Source organism: Pipistrellus kuhlii, unplaced genomic scaffold (assembly GCF_014108245.1).
Source record: "Pipistrellus kuhlii isolate mPipKuh1 unplaced genomic scaffold, mPipKuh1.p scaffold_m20_p_18, whole genome shotgun sequence".
Taxonomy (NCBI): domain Eukaryota; kingdom Metazoa; phylum Chordata; class Mammalia; order Chiroptera; family Vespertilionidae; genus Pipistrellus; species Pipistrellus kuhlii.
The window spans coordinates 13,869,164-13,890,735 of NW_023425493.1; the positions used below are offsets into that span (position 1 = coordinate 13,869,164).

Consider the following 21,572-nt stretch of genomic DNA (forward strand, 5'->3'; position numbering starts at 1 on the left):
AAGAGTGGCAATTAAGAGTGGGAAAACACTGCCCCCCACCCCCACCCCCAATCCCCTCGACCGTGGCTTAGAATCCACTGAAACTTGTGGGGTAAACATTTTACCCAAATATAAACCTTTTAGTGATTAAGCTAATTTACTCTTTTCAAACTGTGACATCCTGTTTATAAGAAGGGAGATTTATAAAAAGTCATCTTGAGCTTGAACCTGACTCCTCAAATCAACATTTTGGTGAATTTAAGTGTTAAATGAGTCACAACTATTTGGATGAAGATTTTCTGGTTTTGAAGAGAAAGTACTCGGAAAAAATGTCATTTTGGTTTTATTGAAATGGAAACATTTGAAAAATAGAATTCGCTGGTGAGCCTATCATGTGACAAGTTTCCACACACATTTCTAAGTCACTCACTTCTGTGAACCGTAGAGCGGCAGCCCCCGGGCCAAGCCTTAACCATCAGGAGATGAATTTAGCCTCCATAATCCTCCCAAGAAATGATGTTTTTTAAAAAAACATTGCACAAGGTAAAAAAAACGTTCACAACATTTTGAAGGTAACATTATTTACTTTGAAGTGTATTCTTAAATGAAGTAAACATCATTTGCCTGATAGAAAAATGGTCACCTTTTACCCTGACCCTTTAATACTTGAAAATGTCATTGCAGGCAATTCAAAGTTTAATTTAGATAAAAGAGTCAAAATTTTATACTTGATTTAAAAAAAAAATGCTTACTCACGAATATGTTTCCATTGACTTTTAGAGAGAGAAGGGAGAGGGGGAGAGAGAGAGAAACATCTATGTGAGAGAAACCTCGCTTGGTTGCCTCCTGCACGAGCCTCAACCAGGGATCAAACTACAACCTGTGTATGTGCTCTGACCAGGAAGACCAGGAATCGAACCCGAGACCCCATACGGTGATGCTCCAACCAATGAAGCCAAACCAGCCAGGGCATTACATTAGTTTTTTTTTTTAATCAATAGTGGCTACATATTAGCTGTTCTTGTGAGTGGATGGGTTGAATTTTGAGAATTGAGTACATCCATGGCCCCTGTCTAAACATCCATGGCTATTGATCCTGTAAATTTAAGGATCCTATTGGGTATCTCCACCCGTTTGTACTTCAAGCACATCAAACCCATCATGTCCCAGTTTAAGTTGCTTCTCTCTTCTTTGTCACTCTTCCTTCCCCCGTGTTTCCTGTTCTGTACCTGGCACCATCTCCCACGTGAGGGCCTCTGCTCATTCTAGAGCCTTCCTCTTACTTACGGTATTACACCAGCTAACTGGTTATCAATGCCTGATGATGCTGTCTCCAAAATGCTTCTTTTTCCATTTCAGCCTCAACTTGGGCACAATAATTTATTAGCTCCTTTAGAACAAACTTTCTAACGGGCTTCCCTGTCAGCCCTTCCTTTCTGCCACTTGATCATTCTGTGTATAGAGTGAAACATGCATATGGGACTTAGCTGTTTGTCTACTTTTACCTACTCCCCACGGCGTCAGGAGCCAGTTCTCACAGCCTGACACACTTGCTTTTTCTAGATTCTTCTCTTCTACCCATCTGCTCCCTGTCACTCATCCACATTTAGATTTAGCTGCTACTAAGTCTTTTGAATATACCACACATTTCCACCTAAACTTTTCTCTGGTTTGATCCTCATCACTTAAGACTCATTTTGTGTCCACTCACCTTCCTCCTTCCAGAAGTAAAAATCCTTTCTTCTGTGTCCTCTCTTAACTGTAGTCGGCATACTATGGTTCGCAAGCCACATGCGGCTCTTTGGCCTCATGAGTGTGGCTCTTCCACAAAATACCACGGCCTGGGCGAGTCTATTTTGAAGAAGTGGCGCTAGAAGAAGTTTTAAGTTTAAAAAGTTTGGCTCTCAAAAAAATTTCAATTGTTGTTCTGTTGATGCTCGGCTCTGTTGACTAATGAGTTTGCTGACCACTGTCTTATTACAATTTTGTTCTCTTTTCGCTGTCACTGGATATACACCATGATGGTTAATTGTCTATGTGAGGCTTTCTCAGGCTAAATTATGAATTTCTTAAGAGAGCTTTCTTTCCATCTCTTGTGGAAAAAACTCACTCGTCAGTGTTTGGGATTTAATATGTGTCCCATTAAACTGTGCTGTAGGAGGGGTGTGTTGAAATGTATTCACATTCTCATAGGTGCAGTTATTGTATCAAAAGGATGGAGAAGTAAAGATTAGAATGAAGCAAAAAGAGCTCCTTTGTCTTTTTTCTTTTTTTCTTTTCTGAGAGCTAGAGATTTAAGTTTATGTCAAACATGGGAATTCTGAAAAGTCAGAGAACAGCAAATGGCAGCATTACCTGCAAATTACTGTTTAAATGAGACCCACCAAGGCATTGCCTCTGCCATTTGTTATCAATCTATTGTATTGATGATCTTTAAATAAGAACCACTCTCTGCCCAGGATAGCATTGAATTGATTGGGTAGCATGTTTTGATTGGTTAGTATGAATTGGTTGGCAATAGATAGCTTTACTCAATTAAGTGTATACCAAAAAAAGTGTCATCTCTGTCTTCTCCTTGTTAAAATAGAGGTGGAAAAAGAACTTGGAGTAAAGTGCTAGACTTTAATTATAAGACACATTGTAATAAATAAAAAAGAAACAAGGAACAAGAAAATATTATGATCTGGAGAATTAATGAAACTTATTTATCTGGTTGTTGAAAAAATAGATAAGGATAGCAAGAGGGAAAGGAGGAATTTCATGTGAAGGAAATGACATGGGTTAATTGACAAGAAAATTGCTGATTTGCAAGCCATAATTTTCGCAAATATCTGTATTAACATTTAAGAATTTAAAGTTGTTTTGTTTTCTTTCTCTCAGGTGGGTCAGATATTGAATACCTAGACTTCTATAAGCCTGTCGTGTGGTTTTGGATCCTCGTAGGACTTGCTTACTTTGCTGCTGTCCTGAGCATGATTGGAGACTGGCTCCGAGTGATTTCGAAAAAGACAAAGGAAGAGGTAAGAATTAAGAAGTTTTCAAAAACACTTCTATTTAGCTAATTTAATAAACGTCAACGATATATATATATATATATATATATATATATATATATATATATTTATTTTACATTTTAAAGCGGTATTTCAACATTAATTTTTAAATGCTTATGTTTGATATGAGTTTGTTTTACATGGTTATCATATGAGTTATAATTCGTTCACTTACCAAATACTAAACACTTCTATGTTCCTGATGCTATCTAGGTGGTTAGGGTAATTTGTGCTAAAAAAGGATGTAATTAGTGTTTTTTACATTATTTCTTTTTGCTTGTTTGTTTCATTTTTTTTTTTTGTTCTCTCAGAATAACAAAGTAAATTTTATCCCATAGAGAAAAGTATAATAGAAAATATTTTTGTCAAGGTATCAATAGCATGCATGAATTTAGTCAATTATTTCCTTTTTTGTTATGTCTACATAAATGTGTGGTAGTCCAGAGGTATACAAATACATAATGCCCCAAAGCTGTATGTGTTATGGCTAATTTCCTTATATACTAATTTTAGTTGCTTAAAAACACACACTTTTACATATTTTAAACAACTATATACAGAAATGAATATCAGAATGTTGGCTCATGACATTTTAGAAATTTTAAAATTTAAATCTGATTTTAAAATTACAGAGCTCTGAAATTAAATTTTGATTTAATATTTTTAGGTCCAGAAGTCTTGTTAGTTTGAATGTGATAGAATAGTATGAATTTTGTGTGTTTTTATTGTGGTTGTTAGCCAATTTTACTAATTTTTTTCCAGAGAACAAGTCTATAAAACTTGTACCCATTGTTTTTCTTTAATTATCCCCTTCAATTCACTATCTGCTGTTCATAGCCAAGAGACATCTGTGTCAAAATCTTTGATTGATACATACACCCAAAAGAAATAGAATAAAATAGGATATAAAATGAATTAATCTCTACACACAAAATAATTTTATTTGGAAATCCTTGTCATATAATTTTACATAAATACTGAAGGTACCTATGGTGATTAGAAAGAATGTAAGTTATCCAATAGTTCCCTTCATGGATACTATATTTCTCTGTTGGGTATTCACATGTGCAGTGTGGATGCATTCATCTATATCTTAGTTGCACCATAAAACCAAAGTCTTTTTATTAGAAACAAATCAGTAAGACAATATGCTTGGCATTCTACTTTAAATCATGTGAAAAGTTCTACTTTGTATAGGACACCAATTTATTTGTCTTAGCTTTAGACAAGTTCCGTGTGTGTGTGTGTGTGTGTGTGTGTGTGTGTGTGTGAGTGTGAGTGAGAGAGAGAGAGAGAGAGAGAAGGGGGGGAAGAGAAGGGAAAGAGAATGAATTGTGATTATTTTCACTACAATGTATTTTCAATGTATTATACTTTGAAGGATCTTGAGATGCTAAGGAAAAAAAAGAAATTGTAAATAGGAACTATTTTAGATGACAAGCTAAAAGGAGAACTTCTCAAACATCTACCCATAAACTGGCTTTCTTTCAAATGGTTTCTTAGAAACACGCACATGCCTTTATTTTTTAAATAAAATAGAACTGAACAGAATATATCTCTTATAGTTAAGAAAAAAATAATAGTTTGTGCAATATATATTATACATATATTATAAACATACCACATATTACATACATACATACATATATATGTACATACTAATAATATTGTGGATCACAGTTTGAAAGCCACTGAGGCACATATAGAACAGATCTGCATCACACTGCCCTGTTTAATTAAATATCCAGGGATATTGGATTAATGTTTTAAAAGCTGTATGTTAAAAACCAGTGCTTTGGGGTAGGACTGATGGTGCAGAGCTTTTTCAGAGTAATGAGCTAGCCATCTGTACTGGTGCTCCAGCTGCCATCGCAAAGCACCGCAGACTGGGTGGCTTAACTGTCAGAAAGGGATTTTCTCACAATTCAGGAGGCTGGCGGTGCCAGCAGGTTTGGTTTCTGGGAGGTCTCCCTCCTCAGCTTGCAGATGGTGCCTCCTGGCCATGTCCTCCTGTGGCCTCTCCTCTGTGCACACGCCCGGGGGGAGAGCGCACGGTGGCTTGCTTCTTCTTAGAAGGACACCAGTGCTGTAGGGCTGGAGCTCCACGCTGTGACCTCATTTGACCTTAACCTCGCCCTTCCAGGCCTTATCTCCAAACATCACAGTCCCTTTTGGGCTTCAACATCTGAATTTGTGGAGACTGCAATTCAGGCGATGACAGCATTCTTTGAAATAAAGTTGCATTTGTACATGCATTGGTTTATTTCATATGAAAAACAAGTTTGTGTGCCTACTGATGAGTGGTCTTCATGATTCGCAACCAAAAGTGTGAGATGCATCATTGTGTTTTCTTGCTTTTAAACACTGAAAAGTAGTATTGTTTTTTTTTCCTTTTGGCTTCTCCCTCGCCTTGTGAGTAACATCCTTTCTGGTGGCTGCATCTGTAGAAAGTTCATGGGAGTGAAGGCCATGAGCAAGTTCATGTGAATAGTCTGGAGCTGCAGCTGCACCAGACAGTCGAGCCAGCTGAAATGGGACTGTCGATTTGAGCAGATGTGTGTTTTCTAATGTAAGATGCTGTTTAGGGAAGTGACAAAATCAGGACACAAATTCAACAGAAAATGTAAGAAAGGAAGGGAATGACAATTCATAATTTATCTATAGATCATCAGGACCAAAGTCTTATAAATGAAATACTGCTAGAATTTCTACAACTCTTGAAAAAGATTATTAGATCATTTTCATTTTGAAATAACTCACTAAAGGGCATAATAAATAAAACTTTAATGCATCCTAGTTGTCATTTTTACATAGGTAAACCGTGCCACATGACCATTCAGTCTGTATTTCTTACCTTCTAACCTAAATCATTCCAGATTTTTAAATATTCCCTACATGTTCAGAAGCAACAAGGTTATTTCTAGTTTTAAATTTTGATGAATGAAAATGCCAAATCATTTTGATAACTTGGAATCCTCCCTATTAAAATATGTAACTAATACAGAATATAAGAAAATACAAAGTAATATATAGCATTAAATCTCCAGTTGAAAATACTAAGACACATGCTTTCCTTGAATGAAAAGATTTTGACAAATCATAAACTCCAATCTTACATAATTTAAAAAAAACCCCACAAATAATCTTGGAACATCATCTAGTTAGGTTACAGTTTAAAAACAAATATGATATATTGAGTAAGTATAAACATAGTACCAATCATATGTGCTCTTATTTCTGTTTTTATGTTAAAATATATTGTTTCCAATGAAAACTAATTTTAATGAAAATATTATGTTTAGAAACAAAACATGTTTGTATGGCTAGCCCCTCTGACATAGTTGAAGAGGAGATCATCAGTTGGAATAATACTGCAAGGCTTTAGAAGTGTCACATATAATTACAATTGATGTGCATTCCTCAAGGAGAATAGTAATGACCTCAATAATTTTTCCATGGAGACATACAGCTTTCTATAAAGTGTTTCATTATTTTTAAATCTCTAATGGAAAGTAGGTCCATGTGCAACAGTAAGAACTGATATGACTACCTTTTTCTAAAGCCATGTGCCTTCCTCTGAGGAACTGATGTTTTCATTTAGAAAATAAAGATTATTTAGTTATTCTGGATAACACAGTGATACTAATATCTGACGCAGGAGAAGTAAAAATAAGATGTGGTCACAAAATTCAGAAGGTAAATTCCTAAGCAAGCAGGGAATTATGCATGAACATAGTTCAGTTTGATACCATTTACATCCCTCAAGTGGGAAAGGCCTGGATTTTTGTACAGTTCCTGCATTGATGTACATATACCACAGTGTTTGGAAAGTTCCTGTCCATGTGTGAGACGAACACTGCCACAGCTCCTATCACAGCACGCTGGTATCCTGGCCCTACAGCTGGCCACAGTGGGTGGATAGCCAAGCATCACTTCTTTTTTTTTATTTCAGAGAGGAAGGGAGAGGGGGGATAGGGGAGAAGGGAGGGAGGGAGGGAGGGAGGGAGGGAGAGAGAGAGAGAAATGTCAACAATGAGAGACAATCATTGATCGGCTGCCTTCTGCACACCCACACTGAGGATTGAGCCCACAATTGGGCATGTGCCCTAACTGGGAATTGAATCATCGTTCATAGGTTGGTGCTCAACCACTGAGCTAAGCCGGCCGAGCCAAGCATCACTCCTTAACCCATAGCTTGGAGATGTTCATGTACATGGGAATGCTCACTTTAGGACGTTGGCCTTTTCTCAGTCATATTAGGAAAACTCCCTTTGCTTGGGAAGCACCAGTGCCAAGAAGCCCTGAGAGAACTGGTACTTGGCCCCGCACTGAGAATATGGAGGGATATAGTTTTCTTCCGCCCGTTACCAGGCCAGCGAGCATCTGGTCTTCTCTGAAAGTCACTCCCTTCAGTGACAAAGCTAGGGTTTGGTGACTATCATGGCTGGAGATGAGTTATAACCTGGGCACTGGGAAGTTTGCTGTGCAGCACTTTGTCATTATTTCTTATGGGAGAAGTGTTTGTAATATGAAAGGCGTTAGATTTCATTTGAAATAATTCTATTCTGAAAACCCTAGGGAGTCCTGGAAGGACTTTAAGTTAGAGGAATGAATGACCTTGCCAACAATAAGAAAGATGGCTAAGAAACAAAGCTGGATGCAGGAAATCAGATGGGACATGATTGCAAGGAATAAAGATCTATTGCCTGATCACACTGGCATAGAGATGGAAGTAGGGATTTCAAAAGTACTTGGGGACAGAAGGAATAGGATTTGATAATTCATTAGCTATGGACAGTAAAGAGAAAGGGAGGTACAGCTGGCATGACTCAGTGGTTGAGCATCACCCTATGAACCAGGAGGTCAGGTTCAATTCCAGGTCAGGGCATATGCCTGGGTTGCAATTTGGGGCATGCTGAAGCCAGGAGGCCAATGATTCTCTCCCATCATTGGTGTTTCGATCTCTCTCTCCCTCTTCCTTCTTTGAAATCAATGGGAGGGAGGGAGGGAGGGAGGGAGGGAGAGAGAGAGAGAGAGGGGGGGGGGAGGGAGGAAGGGAGAGAGGATGGTACTTATGATTCTAGCTTTGGCTGGTATTAAAAAACACAGAAAAATGATAGATTTTGGACATGTTTTAATTGATGGATGTTTGGACTCCAGGTGGATAATTCAGATGTAGATGATTGTATATACATGCCTGGAATGTCAGAAAGATGGGAGCTGGAGAAATAGTTTAGGGGCGTGGGGTGATGATGACATACATGACAGTGGAAGTTGTGAGTACAAAGGAATTCACCTAATGAAGATTTGTACAGTAAGTCCACAAAAGAGCTACATTTGGAACTTGGAGTAACACCTTCATTTAAGAGGGAGCATGTAGAGACTATAAAGGACTGTCACAGCAAAACATTGTCTAATAAATTGATTCTTTAACAGTAGGGGTCTGTGGGAAGGTCAAAGGAGTTGAGGTCTTAAAGATCCACATGGCTAACGACTAGGGGAAGACACGGAATCCAAGGAAAGGCTGACACAATAACATAGAGAGCTAAAGTAATTGGAATTTTCAGTGAGGTTATGCTCCAGGGATGCCACTTCTGTAGATGTTGTCCCTGTAATTGTGCAGTGGAGTGGGTCCATCCTAAGATACTTCTCTGGGCAGGTGCATCAAGCACAGTCCCAAAGAGCAGCATTTATGCTGTATTTTCTGGAAACGGGATCCTTTGGAGCACAAGTAATAGAAAGCTGTGCCTAGTGCTCCCTGGAGTTGAGCAGGCAGCAGCCCTGGCCCAGGGTACTGTTAGGCAGGAATACATGGTAAATATGCAAGGGGAGGGGTGGAGGTGGAGGGGGGAGCTGTGGAATGACTGTGTCAGAGCAGCAGGAAAGGGGCAAGTCTGGAGGCCTGGAGGTCAGTTAGGAGTTTACTTAAGGTCTAATTCATCCCTAAATCATTCAATAATTCACTCATTAAAAAGATACATACTAAGGACTCAGCAATGAAGAAGCCTGAGAATTAAAAAGATAGGTTCTGGGACTAAGTCTTCACCTGTGGTAGTTTGGGGCTGATCTCTGTGTCAGAAAGGTTACATGGTGATTCCTTTTCTTATGGATCTTTGTAATGTTTGTTTTTCTTTTCTTTTAGAGATGGAAAACGGAGTTTTGAATAAGAAGGCACTTAGTTTTTGATTAGTTCCTAAAATAGCTGGCTTTTACTTATTTCCCCCTCCTCCCTTTCTTTCTTTAATCTTCAGAGAGCACATCAGGCTTTGTAGTTTTTGCTTTGATTTCTAAAATATTTGGGGAATGGAAAATTACTCTTTAGTTCCAAATTTTCCTTAGTATTTATTTATTCTCTTGTTGAGATAGTAAAGTAATTATGAATGGTTATTTGGAGTTGGATTATGGGCATAATATGTAATGATCATTAGACTTCACAGGTTTATAAATGAATGCATGTAACTTTTTTTTTTTTGTACAGTAGGTAAGAATAAAATAAAATAGAGGCAAGCCATATCACTATGGACTATTAAAAATAAGGCATATATAAAGGGCCTCTGTTTTCTTTTGTCCTTTTGAAACACCTCAGGTTTATTAATTTATTAGTAGTATATATCTTATTCTTAGCCAGAATGTGAAGTTGGAGGGTTGCTCTCTCATACTGGAAAATCAACTACATAATATGGTACAGTATGTGCAAGTGTGTACATTGAAGAACTTTCCAAAAGTTTAATCAAAACCTGCTTTCAGTTTATTAAATAATTTCTCAAGGGTATCCTTATGGGAGGTAAGCAACCCAATGACCAAGTCACAGATCTCTTAGAATTAATTCTTATAAAGGCAGTTTTGAGTACGTTGATCCAAGTTATGCGGGGGTGGTATGATGGGTAAAGGCCAAGTTTTATTTTTATTCTCCCCAAATGCTGTTTCATTTGGTTTATGCGGGCTTAGGAGTACCCAAGAATTATCTTCCAAAGAATTTCTGCCATATGAGCAGTGTTCCTGAAAGTCTGAAAAGTTGTGAGGAATGGGTCTTGTGCTATCTGCCCATGATTAGAGAAATGCTTCCTCTGATAAAATCTTTACATCTCCTGGTCAATGGGAAGATGTGGGATGACAAAGAGTTTTGCCACTTGGTGGGAGAGGAGGTGTCATTTGTATGTTGCAGTGATATTCGTCAAGTGCAGTTTTGTGCTGTCTTTCCGAGGTCTTCCATGAGCCCTACAGGGGCGCAGGCTTTCTTGATTGCAGTTGGGGTTTTCAGTTTTCTTAGTAGGTCAATTTGTACTTGAGTCACAGATGTAAATTAGACATTTCTCTCTCCAGCTCCCAGTATGCATTTTGCACATCATCTCTTGAAATGCTTGGTCTTTGGAGATCTCTGCTCTGCAGGTTGTGCTCCAAAGATGGATCCTTTTGCTTGGCTTTTTGAAGCTCTATTCTAAGATTGTTACATTCTTTCTTCTTCTGGTTATTGTTCTAAGCCACGGATCTTCAGGTCACAATACTTTTCCACCTCCCAGCTTGATGAAGGTGGACTTAAATTCCTTATCACCTGCTGAGTTTCCACCTCAGTTCTTAGCTGGAGGAGTTCTACTTCCTTAGACAGCAGCTGTTCATTCAGTACTTTCAAAAATTCAGAGCTGTCTTCTTTCATTTTATCCAATTTGCTCTTTAAATGATCTCCATCAATACAAACCTCTTGATTTGCATGATAGGCCTTATTTATTGGGACTTGTTCCCGTGCCACAGAACTTGTTTCTTCCAAAAATCTTATTCTTTTCTTTAGGAAAGAGTTCTCTTTCTTTGAATTCTTGAGTTGTTTTCTGATGTCTTCATATGCAGTGACAAGGGCAAAAATAGGAGGCGATAGACTCATCTCAATGTATGGAGACTGGATCACTGGATCTCTTCTGAGGGCTTGTTCATGGTTTAGAATGCAGCTCAGCAAGTTAGTACTTATTTAGTAAATAGGCTTAGGAAAGGAGAATAAAAATAAAAGGACAAATAATAATTGAAGACTTAAATTGTGCTGTAAGGCCACAGTAACTCTCACACATGAGTGCATGTCTAATGTCCGAGTGAATGTTATGAACCGTTATTTCTGTAGACCCCAGATCCCAAGTTGTCTCTGTATAGTCTCAGTATTATGTTGTGGACTAGAAACCATTGAGGGTCAAATGTTAGGAAAGTCAAAATACATGGCAAAAATAGGATTTGAGAGTGGTAAATGGAAATATATTTCTTCTAGAATAGACTTTATTTCTTTAAAAAACATTAAATGAGATAATGATGTAAAGTCCACAGCGGTCAAACAGTACTTGCTAGTAAGGAAATGGAAGCCTGGGGAGGTAAGTAAGGTGATTTGCTTAAGTTCACCCAGCTGGTCCTTGGTAAGAGGTAGAATCAGTAATCATCCTAGATGGCTTGACTGCCCAGCCTTCCAGACTTTTTGCTATGCTGCCTTCCAAAGGCTGAAGAAATTGGTCATGTGTTGTTCTTATTGTCATTTGTTTCTTCTTATTTTTATTTTATACATAAGTAATATCAACATATTAGAAGTACTACAGTTTAACCCATCTGTTACTATGTAGCTACAAAGAAGAGCTTTATGAATAGTCTGATCATGAATTATGTTACCATATGATCAGTGAAACTTGAAACCTAAAGTTTTAGTATTCTTTCAAATGAATAGAGACAATTTTTATGATTTCTGAATAAATGCCTGGACTTTGGAGTCCATAGATATTTAATTCTATTAAATATTTACTAGTTCTATAAACATCATTAAAATACCTAATTTTTCTGAGTAAACATTTTCTTAAAAATTAGATTGAACCTTCTTTATGAGACTGCTTGGAGATTCAGTGGGTAGAGTGGGGGATGTGCTAAATGCTTGTTCTTTCCTTCATGGGTTTCAGAAGAAATTAGTATCAAATATTGTCCCAATTCACCTAATCCTGTAAATTCTAAGATTATCATCTCTATATCATCATACTAGAGGCCCGGTGCACAAAATTTGTGCACAGTTAGGGTCCCTAGGTCTGGCTGGTGATTGTGGCTGATCTGTGGGGAGGTCAGAGGAAGCCCCCGTTGGCACCCACCTTGGTGAGCCTGGCACTGCCCACTCACCAGCCCCACCCCCTGCTGCCACCACTGGTCGCCTCCCTTGGTGGGGCAATTGGGAGGCCCCTGCTGGCACCCGCCTTGCTGGCCGGGGGCCTGCAGAAAGCTCTTGCATTAAGTGTCTACCTTCTGGTGGTCAGTGTGCATCATAGCCGACCTGGTAAATGGAAAGTGGTAAATGGAAATATGTTTCTTCTAGAATAGACTTTATTTCTTTAAAAAACATTAAATGAGATAGTGATGTAAAAGTCCACAGCAATATCATACCTAATGTTTTATTAGTAAATATTTAATAGAATTAAATATCTATGGACTCCAAAGTCCAGGCATTTATTCAGAAATCATAAAAATTGTCTCTATTCATTTGAAAGAATACTAAAACTTTAGGTTTCAAGTTTCACTGATCATATGGTAACATAATTCATGATGTAAAGTAACATAATAGTACTTGCTAGTAAGGAAATGGAAGCCTGGGGAGGTAAGTAAGGTGATTTGCTTAAGTTCCGGCATTCTGCTGATCAGTTGATTTGCATATTAGGCTTTCATTATATAGGATATTGTTCTTCATGAGCATCAAATGCTGTGAATGCTTACAAATTTGAATATCTTATCTGGTTGAAATAAATAAATGCAAATAAAACATTAGGTATGACATTGCTGGAAGTTTATCACAAACCCAGAAAGTCCAGAATGGCCAAGGGGGGAAAAGTAAGTATAGAAATTTTTAATATGTTGGATGTTCTGTGGACTTAAAAACTAGTTTCCACCTGAAATGTTTTTTTAAATCTACCCATTACTCTTACCTAAGTCTTTTCCTGAGTTAGAACCACCAATTTCCTGGTGTCTAATTGTGACTGAGGTAGAAATCCATTTGTATTTTCATTTTATGAATCTAAGAAAGAATATTTCAGTTGTTAATTTAAAAAAAAAAAACACATGTGGGAAGATTCCTTTCTTATCTTTTAGATTTTATGTTGAATTCTCACTAATTATAAATTATGTCTTCTTTTTGCTTCAAGTATTTCACAGAATGCAATATTTGGTAATGGCAAAAATCATTTTTTTTTCTGTTCATTTGTTCATAATAGGAAAGGAAGTTAATGGTTTTTGCCTCAAAGCACTTTATATAAGTAATTTCATTTTCTTTAGCTAGAAAGCACATTATAGGGAGTTAATACATCAAGATATAATGTTATGTTTCTCTCTTGACTGTTTTGAGACTGCCATCTGTTCTGAGAATTTGTATTTGAAAAAGCAGCCACTATGAACTTTGCTTTTAAAATTGTTTTTGGACTCTGCAGAAAGCCAAAGAGAGTGCTTGCCTATATTCTGAGCTAAAATCAATCACATTGTACACAAATTAAATAAACAAAGCCTATGTTTGATGAGAACACAAGCAAATGTATTTACAATGATGGGTCAACAAAATTAATTTGTTCTTAGTTCCTCTTCATAGATGGCTCTTTCTAAAAGAGTATTAGCTTGTTTGCGGTTAGTTGAAGTTGAGAGTAGAAGGGAAATATTGACGTTTAATGATTTATTGGATCATGTTTTACAACAAAGTATGAGGATTTCATTAGTGTTCAGTGGATGGCACCCTATTTGTAGTAAGGAAATTTAGTTCTTCCTGTCTCAAACTGATTTGAACTAAAAAACAGCTTCCTATTAATAATTGTGTGTGTATATGCATGTACACAAAGACATACAGATATATAAACTCTCCTCTCATCAAGACAAAGAACCCCTGTTCTTCCTCATGAACTATTTCCATTTCTCTCCTTTTCCAGAATTGTTAGCATTTCACTTCCTCTTTCTCTTGTGGTTGGTGCGCCATATGAATAGTCCTAGCCAATGACTTGTGGGTAGAACTGACATGAGAAAATGGGAAGAAAATTGAACTGTGCCTTGAGCCCCTCAAGAGCTTCCATGCTTCTGGCACAATGACCATAAGGAGATCAGGGTGCTGTGTCAGTCGGGGTCTCTCAGTAACCACAGTGAGCAGTACCCTTGCTGACATGCATGGGCAGTTAGCAGGAGAAATTAAGCTTTGTTTGAAACCATGAAGATTAAGGGGCTGTCTGCCCTAGATTATAATCCCTCCTGTCCTCACATTACTCAGTAAACTGCATAAACATTATTGCTGTAGTTTAAGGAAAGAATTAATGTCGTCATCATCATAAAGATTTAAACTTTATGCACTATGCTCATATTTGCTGAATTTAATTTCCAAATTTCTGATAGATTTAGCTATATTATCCACAGATATGAGTCCCAAAAATGTATACACATAAAGACAGTGCTTATTAAAATACATTTCATTTATAAAATTGAGCTATCGGCTGTTAAAGTGTGTATACTTTTTTGGGACACCCTGTATATTATTTTTAATATTTGCATTTATCTTAAGAATTACTAGTGGTTTTATATAAATAGAAACATTAGGTAAGAGTTGAAGTAAAATAGAAGAACCTGCTTTAAAAAAAAAAAAAGTATATATATATTTATTGATTTCCGAGAGAAAGGGAGAGATAGAAACATCAATGATGAGTCACACCAGCTGACCTCTTATTTTAAATAAGCAAATTCAATTTTACTAAAAAGTTCCCTCAATTTCATAAGCATTATAGCTATGGAATTACTAGAAATTGTAGTTATTACTATACCAGAGGCCCGGTGCACAAATTCATGCACCAGCAACCAACTTTTACTTCTGAAGGAAAAAAAGATGAGGCTAGTGGAGGGAACTTGAAAATAGTTAAAGCCTTTGAGAGCTTGGTGATGAGCCCTGAAGATGTTATAATCAAACCGAGGCAAAAGTTCCATCTCACTCCCCACTGTTGGCACTGGTTTAACATGAGCAATAATGAAGCTGGGTTTGCAGTCAATATCAAATCAAAAATAATAACTCTGGAAAGATGCCGGGAGAGGGATTTGGATTTGTCATTGCATCTCCCCGCCTTTTCTCATCTTCTTGCATATTCCTTACCACTTTAGTACTCAGTGTAATGCAGGCTTCATAAAATAACCAGACCAAGGTATAATAAAAACCCACTATAACACAGCTGTCCATTAAATGGATACAGACAGAAGTAGGCCAAATTGTGTTCTCTGAAGCATAAAGTGATATCATAAGGGCTGCATATGAAAGCCTGCCCGAGGAGACTAGTGTGGAAGGGAAGGGATTCTGTTTCACTGTCTCTCTTGATAAAGTTCTTTACTATTTGTGTCATCTGCGAAGATGCTGTGGACAGCTCCCATGCTGAAAGCGAGGGCCGGAGGCGTGTTTGCTATCATGCTGCCTTGCCACACAGTGTCAGAAGCATTTGTTGGAGTATTAAGATATAGTTCTCTGACTTTCCTCTCACAATGGACGCCTCTTATGTCTTATCCTTACATTTAGAGGAGTTGTTTTCCCTAAATTCTACACCTGTAAGCCATCAATCAGTCAGTTGGACACAGCTGGGGAGACAGGTTCAGGGCGCGTCTGATCCTCTCGTAGGACACCGGGCTGAGAGCTAGCCTGCCTTGCTGTCACTCTCTTGGTATTTCCACCATCCCTTCTTTTATTTCCTGTTTCTTAGGCAGCCTCGTTAGAGTTTGGGCAAGTTCATGGAAATTCAATGGCATGAGTGTAAGACAGAGCAAGTTGTGTTTCTGTGGAACTGACAGGCAGTGCTCTCCTGGGTCTGGCAGAGGTGGCCCTGAGCACTTGCCTCGTGTGCAGTGAACGTGTTGCATTATTGAACCCTCGCTGCTGCTTTGACTTGTTGAATCAAGTGGGGGGAAATTTTTGGTTTTGCATTTATTCTTTAATAATTTAAATTCTTTATTGGTTAAAGTATTACATGTGTCTCCTTTTTTTTCCTTATTGACCTCTCCTGAGCCACTCCCACCCCCCAGCACATGCCCTCACCCCCCTACTCTATGTCCACTGGTTATGCTTATATGCATGCATACAAGTTCTTTGCTTTATCTCTTACCCACCCTCACTCCCAGCCTCCTCTCTGAGGTTGGACAGTCTGTTCAATGCTTCTATGTCTCTAGGTCTATTTTTGTTCATCAGTTTATATTGTTCATAATATTCCACAAATGAGTGAGACCATGCAATATTTATCTTTCTCCAACTGGGTTATTTCGCTTAGCCTACTGCTCTCCAGGTACATTAATGCTGTTGTGAATGGTTAAGAATTTTTCTTTTTTTACAGCAGCATAATATTCCATTGTATAGAAGTATCAATTTCTTAATCCAGTCATTTGCTGATGGGCACTTAGGCTGTTTCCAAATCTTAGCTATTGTAAATTGTGCTGCTATGAACATAGGGGTGCATATATCCTTTCTGATTGGTGTTTTTGATTTCTTGGGATATATTCCTAGAAGTGGGATCACTGGGTCAAATGGCAGTTCCATTTTTAATTTTTTGAGGAAACGCCATACTGTTCTCCACAGTGGCCGCACCAGTCTGCATTCCCATCAGTGCCCGAGGATTCCCCTTTCTCCACATCCTCGCCAGCACTTGTCATTTGTTGATTTGTTGATGAGAGCCATTCTGACAGGTATGAGATGGTACCTCATTGTTTTGATTTGCATCTCTCAGATGATTAGTGACTTTGAGCATGCTTTCTCATGTGTCTCTTGGTCTTCTGTATGTCCACCTTTGAAAAGTGTCTATTTAGGTCCTTTGTCCATTTTTTAATTGGATTGTTTATCTTCCTTTTGTTAAGTTGTGTGAGTTCCCTATAAATTTTGGAGATTAAACCCTTATCAGATATAACATTGCAAATACATTCTCCCATGCAGAGGGCTTTCTTGTTTTGTTGATGGTTTCTTTTGCTGTGCAGGAGCTTTTTATTTTGTAGTCACATTCGTTTATTTTCTCCCTAGTTTCCATTATCCTAGGAGCTGTATCAGTAAAGATATGCCAGGACATATGTCTGATATTTTGCCACCTATGGATTTTTCTAAGATTTTTATGGCTTCCTGTCTTATGTCTAAGGCCTTTATCCATTTTGAGTTTGTTTTTATGTATGGTGTAAGTTGGTGGTTGCTTTTATTTTTTTTATTAGACATTCATAAAAGAATAAAAGCATAATTCTGTGTGGGTCAATTTAAAGATGGCACAAACACCCTGGCTGGATGGCTCAGTTGGTTAGAGCTTTGTCCTGTACACCAAAGATTGCAGGCTCAATTCCGATTAGGGCACATTCCTAGGTTGTGTATTTGGACTCCAGTCGGATCATGTATGGGAGGCAACAGATCAATGTTTCTCTATCTGTTACTCTTTCTATTAAAAAAAAAATCAATAAAAACAAATCCTCAGGTAAGGATTAAAAAATAAAAAGATGGTACAATGGAATGGCATTTTATGGACCAAACCAATAGAAATATAATGCAAAACACAAATGTGCAAGCCACATCTGTAACTTCTTATTAGCCCCATCAAAAAAGTTTTGAAACAGGTGAAATTATTTTAGTAATATATTTTACTTTATCCCATATATCTATTATTTTAAATACTATAAAATTTATGATTGAGATATTTTACATTGCTTTTGTAATAAAATTTCCATATCTGGTATATATTTTACGTTTTTTAAAAAAAATCTCAAATCAGACTGGCCCACATTTGAAGTCTCTTAATAGCCAGAGTGACAGTGGCCGCTGAAGTAGACAGCACGGCTATAGACTAATATGATAATACAGATTATAGTCTATATTACAGATTATAGACTAAGAATCTGTGGCAGTAATCTTTTTAAACAAAGCTGCTGCTTCTGTGCTGCTGCTGTAGATTGTGTTTTTCCTCCCAGAATTGTATTGTCCTTAATTGATATCATTTCCAAGAGTTAGAAAGAAGGGTGAAAGGCTAATTGCAAAGGCAGTGAACTAAATGGGCAGACTGACATTACCTGCTCCTTTCCCTATCTGAAGCAGTACTTGGAGAACATCTTCGCCCCTTACATTGCTGTTGCTCCTTCCTGCATTTCACCTTTTTTCACAGCGAATAGCTATACGTGGATTGTCAATTATCTCAAACGCTTTCTGTATATGGTAACCACCCATGCAGTTCTACATGGGAGCGTTAACTCTGTGAGAGAAACTTCTGGAAGCAATTTCCCCTTTGAAAACAAAGCTGGAAGTGTAATTTTCCTGGATCTGTTTAGACCATATTGAATATTTTCTCCCACATTCCGTTTGCGAGGTTTAAGTATTATGATAAAGATATTTTTAAACTGATAGAGCACATTTCCAGAGCTAAATGCATGAGCCTCTGAAAATAACAGCAACAGAGAACTATAGAGTGAAGACTTGTTTTTTTCTCACGTCCTTATAGGCAGGTCTCCTCTTCTTCCTCACACTGAACTCCCAGCTGCTCATCCAGAGCTTGTCCTGACACCAGTGCTGGGAGTGCACCTGCTCAGAGACTGTGTTAGCCTTAGGTGCCAAAATGACTTTTTCCTTTGACTTTCATAGAATAAAAGGCTACATATCTGGCACCTGCTTGCAGTGGAATTTCCAGTGTGCTTACATTTTATGATTACAAACTGGACTTAATGGCTTTAAATTTGAAAATAATCATCTTCAATTTACCTGTTGAACTCGATTTTTATGCATAAACGTATGATTTAAAAATTTGGGATAGTTAAAAAAAAAGCAGTTAATTTTATTTACTATTAATGAGTTCTTTGTGAGGATGTATTTAATGACTTTATGGTTGTTCTTTTCTCTTTGAACTCTCAATTTATTATTTATTTACATACTTACATCAGTACAGACTAATGGATTTTGGTTGTAAACTATGGGTTTTAATCTGTTATAATAATCATTTATTTTGATCTTCAAGTTGCCCTAGTCTTTGCCAGTGGGAGAACCTTCAAGCTGTCTTCTGGAATATCTACAGTTTTGGGGGGCAATTTGTTACTTTCAGGCACAAGATGTTTTGGGCTCAACTTAACACAACTTCTCTGTCCCAGCCCTGGAATTTTTTGTTTTTACAGGAATTATGGTTCCTTTTAGTGGATGGTGGTATTTAGAAATGAAGATATGGGTGCTTGTTGCTAACGGGGCTGTTACTGCTCCCTAGTACTCCAAGTAGACAGAGCTAAGGAATATATTTTATATTCATGCACATAAATATTTCATCTACATTTATTTTATATCTATACACCTTGAAAACCTTGAGATCATACCAGTATCTCTAATTCCAATTCCCTTCTAGTTTTCTGAATTTTTATATTTGTATTGTAATTCCTTTCTCTTAATAGTGATTGATATTATTCTCATTATAGATATATAGATTCCCCCCCCCCCCCCGGTCTTCTTTTATGTAGCCAGGCTTGAACTGCAACTTCTGCTACCACCCTACCCTGCAGGGGTGCCCTCCCCACCATGCTTGGTCCTCAGCACTATATGCTGGGCCTCTCCTGGGGGGGCTGCCATCCGTTGTATGGAGTCCCCTGTGCGGGTCTAGCTCTGACAGTGCACTCTGGCACTACAGCGCTGGCCCAGCCCCTCTGCAACTGCCTACCTTGTTCTGCTTCCCCCCTGTCTTGGGGCTGACTTGTTTAGGAAGGAAAATGGGAGAGGAAAGGAAACAATCAATTTTTAAGTGGCCAGGTCATGTATTCCTGCAGTGAACATAAAATGCTCTTTTGTTATAGGAGAACTATTAAATCTAAGTCTGGAAATATCATTAAATGTTTGGATTTTATTCAATATATAATGAATATATTTTGTGCAGGTGTCAACACACCCCTTCATTCAGCTATTACTTTTGACGTGATATATTTTTCATAGCTATACACATTTAAGAAATGAAACAACAGGTGAATACCCCCTCAGCCCAATCATAGAATTTCCACTGTGCTGACAAGCAAATATCTAGTTACTACAATTCAATCAGTTAGGAGTATGTGGCATTTCATAAAAAGTATATATATTAATTTGTATTGTTTCATGAATTTTAATATCCCATCTTTACAATACAATAAGCTGCTGTATAAGTTAGCTGAGATCCATAAAATGGATTGTTAAAGTAACCCCAATACCAGACCAGTGGGGATAATTTCAAGGGTGTTCAGTGATACAATGACAAAACTTAAGACGTTGAGTTTACAAGTGAATGTTTGATTTTGCAGCCATGCCTCATAATACTGTGTATTTACATGGTGCATAATACCTTCAAATTTTAAAAGAAAAGTATTATATAAAATCATATTAATAGTATTTTTCTTAACATCATTATTAAAACTGTTTTTGCTTTATCTTTTAATGCCACACATTAACATAACTATATAAAGTAGAGAAATTGCTAACTAAAAAAAGCAGTTTAGATTAAGACCTTATGAATATTACATATACTTTCCTGAATACCAAAGAAAAACATCATGTACTGTTCTGTCAAGATAATGTGGCACTTAGTAATTATTTTAGTAGGGTTTTTTATTAACCTGGTCGGTAAAGAGAATAGTTTGAATTGTTCTTTCTGACAGTACAGTTCAACAATACAATGAAATGTCAATACTTCAGAAAATGAAGTAATGATAATTATAGTCTAGTTAACCACTGAAAGTAGAATGCAAAGTAGGCTTTAAATTACTTTTACAGATTTAATGTTTCCAACTCATCTCTTGCTTTTATTTTTTAAAATTTTATTGGGGTAATATTAGTTAACATTAACATACAGATTTCATGTGTGGGCTACTAAGTTACAAATCTGTATATTGCACCATAAACTGTTTTCTACCACTCAGGTCTATAAGTGTGGTATATTTTTTTCTATGTGACTTAATAGTTTTGGGTTTCATTAATTCCATTTTGAATTAATTTTTGTATGTGGTGACAAATGGCAATCTAGTTTCATTCATTTATCAAAGAGACTATCTTTACTCCAATGTGCATTTCTGGCACCTTTGTCAAAAATTATCTGTCCATATACATGTGGTTTTATAGCTGGGTTCTCTATTCTGTTGCATTGACTGTATATCTGTTTCTCTCCCAATACCAATCTGTTTTGATCATCATAGCTCTGTAGTATATTTTGAAGTCAGATAGCGTGTACCTCCAGCTTTATTCTTTTTTTTCTTTCAGGATTGCTTTGGCTATTCTGGGTCTTTTGTGGTTCCATACAAATCTGGTGATTTCTCATTCTATTTATTTAAAAAGATGGCACTGAGACTTTGTTAGGGATTGCATTAAATCTGTATTTCTTTGAGTAAAATGGTCATTTTTTAACTATGTTGATTCTTCCCAGTCCATGAACAGGTATATTTATCCCTCTTGCTTTTAATACTTAACTTTCTCAGATGCTTATAAACCTTACTGACATGAAGAAAAATAAATTAAAATTCCATTTGTATGGAACCACAGGAGGAACTAGCATTGGTCAATGATGAGAAGAAAATTACTTAGTAGCCATG

At 37.2% G+C, this 21,572-nt stretch overlaps 1 protein-coding gene and 1 pseudogene across 5 annotated transcripts in view; one reads left to right on the top strand and one right to left on the bottom strand.

Annotated features, from left to right (window-relative positions):
• Positions 1-21,572, top strand: part of KCNK2 (potassium two pore domain channel subfamily K member 2) — a 151,465-nt gene that overhangs the window by 121,755 nt on the left and 8,138 nt on the right. For all 5 annotated transcript variants that reach the window (XM_036442181.2, XM_045583137.1, XM_045583139.1 and 2 more), the window contains exon 6: positions 2,860-2,999. In XM_036442181.2, coding sequence (XP_036298074.1) covers positions 2,860-2,999 — 140 coding nt within the window. The remainder of the gene's footprint in view (positions 1-2,859; positions 3,000-21,572) is intronic.
• Positions 9,603-10,881, bottom strand: LOC118721329 (annotated as a pseudogene).